This window comes from Mandrillus leucophaeus, unplaced genomic scaffold (genome assembly GCF_000951045.1).
Source record: "Mandrillus leucophaeus isolate KB7577 unplaced genomic scaffold, Mleu.le_1.0 Scaffold598, whole genome shotgun sequence".
Taxonomy (NCBI): domain Eukaryota; kingdom Metazoa; phylum Chordata; class Mammalia; order Primates; family Cercopithecidae; genus Mandrillus; species Mandrillus leucophaeus.
This window is the reverse complement of record NW_012106452.1, coordinates 1,893,662-1,899,468: the sequence shown is the minus strand read 5'-3', so window position 1 is coordinate 1,899,468 and position 5,807 is coordinate 1,893,662. Positions and strand designations below refer to the sequence as shown.

Below are 5,807 nucleotides of genomic sequence, written 5' to 3'. Positions count from 1 at the left end.
TAAAGTCAACATAAAAAATGTTGAAAAGTATTTTTAAGTATTAGTAATGCAACTATTTTTGCACTTGGAAAGTGTGAGTTTTGTTAAAGTGGTACACTAACAATCCACCATCTTGTCTTTTCTGAATGTGACACTACTATCTTAAGAGTAAAAATAATACTAGCAGCTCACTTTATTATAATCTAACACATAAAATAACACTTCAGATGCATAATAAGCACGATTCTTTTTTTCTTATTAGCAAACAATTCTTTGTACAGTGGTTTGGTACTAATCACGAAGAAATAAAGTCTCTGAAAATAGTATACAAACAAGATATTTTAAATCAAAACTGTTTATTGTAAAAAAAAACCTTGAAAATTGTTTTTTAAAAAAGAAACATTGGTTTCACAAGTCTTCAGGTTGTTTATAGACATAGCTATAGAAAACATCTCAGTTTCATACAGAGCTCATTCAATCATATAAAAATAAACACAAATTTACATTGACTCATCAACTATACAATTTAAAAAGGCACTTGGAAGGGGTATTGTATTATTGCATTTGTGGTATGCATTTGAAATAGTTTAAAGTACATTAATGAATTTGTAAGAATCCTCTTTTGCACTTATTCCCATCTTTAATTAATTTTCAAAAATCATTAAAATGTTTTAAAATAGTAAGACATGGAGCATGCGCCAGGAATGTTCAAAGATAATCTTTCCCTCCTCCCCCAAGGCACATACTGTTAATTGACAAAAACAAAACAAAACAAAAATACTTTTAATACATTCTCCTGTGTTTTGTTCTTGTTATTTTTTCCTCCCTTTTAAAAATACACTTTAAAGCACTATAGGTAATCAAAAAAAGGCTTTAGTTCAACAATGGCAACCAGACATCCAACATGTAATGGAGTAAACTTGGAATACTTTTTAAGGCACCTGAGTTCTCGTCTGGCAGATCTCTTCCTATGGGAAATCCTATTACAGACTCTATTACAAAGCAATACTGTTCTTTTCAGTTGAAATGATTTGGCAGCAATGTAAATCTTCGCATTCTTTTTAGGAAGAAAAGATGCAATGTGCTTTTCATATTATCTTTGAAGAGAAAGGTTACTGTCTTTTATTCTCTCAATCTAGCCATCAGCAAATATATAGTAATTTTAAACTTCACATGGAAAGGATTATCTTGAAACACATGAATTCCGTGCTCTTGCAGCTCTGTGTGTGTGTGTGTGTGTGTGTGTGCGTGTGTGCATATGTGTGTGTGTCTATACATATTATTTGGTCGGTCAGCACAGGAGAAAATGCCTTTGGACTTTATTTGTCATTTGGCTTCGGAGTGAAGAAATGCATTCTGTTCGAGTAAACATTGATTGCGTCACTCAGTGTGCTACACAGCAGCCAGATTCCTCATGTTTGTGCAGGAGAGACATTCTGGAGAAGGTTTTGGAGCAGTTTTTGCACTGGTATTTCTTTACATCAGAATGGGTCTGCAGATGAGCCCTCAGGTTTGACCTGTCTGCAAATGCTCTGTTGCAGTGAGGGCAAGAAAAAGGCTTCTCGCCTGGGGATGGAGTGGGAGAAAAAAAGAGACAGTCAGTGTTTTTAGAGGAAACATAAAGTTAAATAATGTTAACAAAAGTCAATCACATTTTGCCTAAATAATGAGAAGCAGCAAAACCTGATTAAAATCTCTCATAATAGACACTTTAAAAATACCTGACCTTTGAAGATAAATTTTAATATTGCATTTAAAAATCATACACAGAATATTATTACTGCTGCCAATTACGCAGAAATAATTTCCGTAGTTCTTGGACTTTCACTTCTTAAAGCTTTCTGCTTCAGCAGGTGCAGCTAATGCTGAGCACCTCCCAACATTTCCCAATATTTCCCCTTTTCCCTCTTTCTGTACTATGGTTAAGGCAGTCTAAGTGCCATGATACCCTGCAGGATAATTCTGTGATAGGAATAAGAAATTAAGCAGCAAAAAATCCCCAAACAAAGCAAGAGAGGCAAAGTAAGTTTAGTTTCAACTAGCCAAGTCACCCACTGGTGATAGATATCAGAGCAAGAATGTAACTAACAGAAAACTGTAGGAAAAGCCTTCATCTATTAACCAAATCAATTGATTAAGATAGCAACATTTGTTTTTGCTGATTACTGGGGGCAGTTTCACAGAACACACATTCAAGCACATCTTTCCTGATTTTCTAACTGATCTTTGAGACCAAACCTTCTGAATCTACTTTCCAAAGTCTACATGCTGTTTGCAGTCCCTAGAGCAGAGGTTGTTAGCAAGAAATGGAGCACTTTGTGCCCTAACAACTTTTTGAATAGTCAGGAAGTAGTTATCAATGACTGTCCATCATTAAAAGTACTATGTCACAACTTCATGCAAATCCAACAGCCAGTTCAGGGCTTCACTGTATCTCAGAGTAACATTCCTGCCTATGTTTTTTCTCTTACCCGTGTGAGTTCTAATGTGTCCTTGAAGCAACCAGGGTCTGGAAAACGCCTTGCCGCAGATCTTGCAAACACAAGGTAATGTGTGGGTCCGAATATGCATCTTCAGGGCGCCCAGGCTCACATATTCCTTGTCACAGTATTTACAGCTGAAAGATTTTCTAGACTGGGCATCGCAATGCAGCTGCTTATGTTTGGCCAGCCCAGAAAAAGTTGAATAGGTCTTATTGCATAAATTGCACTGAAACTTTTCAGCTTCAATGGCATGGGGGTCTGAAAGCTTGGACTGTAGCCTTTCCTCTTCATCACTAATGGGGCTTTCTGAGCCACTGTGGTCCTTGGAGGAGGTGTCAGATGGAGGAGGGGGACTCACTCGCCCCAAAGATGAGGAGTATCCGGAAAGAGGAGAGAGGCCATTGGGTAGCTGGGCGTGGAATGGAGCTGCCGTAGTCCACACAGTGATGGGGCTGTATGCTCCTGAGCTGAGGATCTCTGGTTGTGGTATGACAGGCATGGAGTAACTCTCATAGAGATACGGGGAAATAATCACTGGGAAAGAAAAGGGAGGGAGAGAAGGTTAAGTTAAAAAGAACTAAAAATAAATCCACACGCAAGCATACACACACTGGAAAGATATTTAGCAACACACACGTGATTTTCTTAGGGAAAAGGTAGACCCATTTAGGAGGGCATACACACTGGTGAAATGTTTCATTTCCACCCTGGCACCTACGGAGTTACTGTACTTAATGCACACATAGGCTGACAGCTGTACGGAGCTATAGGTGCTCTGAAGACAGAGTGCAGCCAAGCCAGTGCCTTCGCAGTCCCCACTAAGGAGGGAGAGCCTCAACATTATTTTTAAACATTCAGAAAAGTTGTTTTCCATTTTATGTATGGGCTCTTTAGGTGTATTACGACCGTGAGTACAAAGATATGCCTGCATCAAGCCGCCTTCTAAAGGAAAGGAGACTTCGTGCATGAAAAACGCAGTAATTCAACCCTTATGTCACTCATCTTTCACATACTCATTATGCATGTATACACAGGCTTTAGCAAACACGAAGCTGCGAGATTTGAATGAAATGTTCCTTGTTAGTCAAGAATTCAAAAAGTTTTGAATTAAAACGCACCCCAAATGATCAAAAGAATGTAAGCTCCCTTTCGGGACACTGTTTAAAAGGAAAACAGTTGAACCTTTGACTCTTTTGTAATGGCATTTGAAGGGTAATACGTAGATTCATATTTGCAACGCTCTAGATACGTAGTTCTAGATATATTTTTCTCTTTTTACCTGTGTGTGTGTCCAGTTCGCTGTAGTTTGGCTTTTTGGAGGCGTTGAAATGCTTCTTGACCAGGAAGGAGCGCGGCATCTTGCCAGCGGGTCTGGCGGGCGCCCGGCGCGGATAACGGTCCGGCGGGAGGACACGGCGGTCCCTACAGCATCGCGGCGGGCCAGGCTCCGGCGGGGGCCGCGCTCAGGTGCGGCAGGCGGACGGGCCGGCGCCTCTGAAGTCGCCCGGCTCCTTTACGAACTGAGCCCGTTTTGGTTGGGAGGGTTTTTTTTTCCTCTCTTTTGCAAGAAAGATCCAATCACAGCTGAGAGGTTCAGATTTCAGCTCCTCCCTCTGGGACAGCTGTGAACAGAGGAAGAATCTGTTGTCAGACTAAATTATTCTGGTTCAAAATGGGCTGTTTTTCGAGATTTCAGTGGAGAGGAAAAAAAAGTGTTTAAGTATTTTCAAGAGAGGTAACCTCCCTCGATGAACCCCGCCCGCGATCCACGCTGTCTGGGAGTTAAGAGGGGCGCAGGAGCCGGGGTCTCTGCCCGGCCCGCCTGGCTTCCAGATGTGGGGCAGCGTCAGCGCGCGGGGACACAGTGTCCGCCAGGGGAAGGAAGGGCCGCCCTGCACCATACCAGGCCAGCCTCTGGTGTTAATGAGAGCCTATATTTGGAAGTGGCATCTGGAGAGGTTTGCCTTGCACAGGGACCAAATAATTAACTCTTGGCTTTTGAAAAAGGAAGGGGGAAGCGGGAAGACAAAGGCGCCTGTGAGCGCGGAGGACGCTCTCTTGGGACTCCGGCCTGGAGAGGGACTGCAGCCTTGCGTGCGGCGAGGGCGCTGCGCTCGCTACTCAGGGCTTCCGCGAAGCCAGGGGCAGCGCGGCCGCGTGCAAATTGAGTAATCATATCACCGTGTTAGCTATGGTGGCTTGAAAGAAATGCTTTGTAGCCCGTTAAAGGCAGGCTGATCGGAAGAACGGGAAGATTGCAAAGATAAAAAGGAACGCTGGCAGAGAAGGGGGGCAAGAGGTAAACTGTCATTTGGAACCACGAGACATTCTCTCACTCACACTTTTGACAAGAGATCTTATCTTTTCATGTACTACAGTGCATTTTTTATGGGAAAAAGGGTGTATGCGTCTTTAGAGACAATTATTTTTATTTCAAATATTCCCCTGCTTTTATTTGGTGCTATTTTCATCAGTATAAAGCCATTAAAATCCATCTCAGTATCTGCCAGTTTCCTGTATAATGCTAAAAAAGAAATTAAAGGATACTCTTATGAGTATCAGTTGTTTAAAGTTTTAAGGACCCAGTCTAGTAACTGCAAAAACAGCTTTATTTTGTATATGGTCTTCAATCTAAAAATACTTTAAGGTGGTTTATTTTAAATATAAAATTTCAAGCATATTTTAAAGCATCTGTGTCCATTGCAGACCTTTTGCTAAAATAATAAGGAAAGAACAAATTCACGTGAAGATCACCCTACTGTTGTTTCTAACAGGTGCTGGAGGAAAACAGTGAAAAAGAAAATAACAGTGGTGATGTCAAGACTTGTCAGAGAAAAGTGCATTGTCAGGCTGCATAACTTCTTAACCTTGGAATGAGAAAACAAGAGTGTATGTGCGTTTGGGGGCTGAGGTGGGGCGCTCACAGATTTCCTAATCTAATTTCAATGATTATGCTTATTTCTTCCAACAGTCACTAATTTAAACATCAAACAGAGAAAATAATTCAGAGGAATCCTTATGCTAAGGGAACTGTACTTGCAGGAGAGAGGAAAATATGAATACATATTCGATTTCTCCACACACAAACTGGAACCTGGAGTAAAAGCCAGAGGCAGTTTTCTAAGCTTGCTACTCTATGTGAGGGTTTGTTCAGGTGTAGGCACCTGGGTTTATGAGAGCAGGAGTCCTCCTTACTCTTTATTTCATTCCCCACAAAACGCACATTTTTGTTACAGATATAGCACAGTTGAGAAAACACAAATCGCCATGGCTATTATTTCCTTGTTTCACTCTACACAGTCTATTCACAACAAAGAAGAGTGTTAGACAATGTTTTGGTATGTA

At 41.1% G+C, this 5,807-nt stretch overlaps 1 protein-coding gene across 1 annotated transcript; it reads right to left on the bottom strand.

Annotated features, from left to right (window-relative positions):
- Positions 1-318: 318 nt before the first annotated feature.
- Positions 319-4,296, bottom strand: SNAI2 (snail family zinc finger 2). Its single transcript, XM_011999546.1, has 4 exons — positions 4,203-4,296; positions 3,742-4,084; positions 2,451-2,996; positions 319-1,545 (listed from the first exon to the last, which is right to left on the bottom strand). The coding sequence occupies exons 2-4, from the start codon at positions 3,818-3,820 to the stop codon at positions 1,364-1,366; spliced, it is 807 nt and encodes a 268-aa protein (XP_011854936.1). The 5' UTR covers positions 3,821-4,084; positions 4,203-4,296; the 3' UTR covers positions 319-1,363.
- Positions 4,297-5,807: the final 1,511 nt, after the last annotated feature.

What these genes read in the sequence shown, in the direction of transcription:
- SNAI2 (XM_011999546.1), bottom strand. Translation starts at nt 3,820, where the DNA reads ATGCCGCGCTCCTTCCTGGTCAAGAAGCATTTCAACGCCTCCAAAAAG. An exon ending in CGAACTGGACACACACACAG is followed by an intron (nt 2,997 to 3,741) that starts GTAAAAAGAGAA and finishes TTTCTTTCCCAG; the next exon opens with TGATTATTTCCCCGTATCTC. An exon ending in ACACATTAGAACTCACACGG is followed by an intron (nt 1,546 to 2,450) that starts GTAAGAGAAAAA and finishes CTCCATCCCCAG; the next exon opens with GCGAGAAGCCTTTTTCTTGC.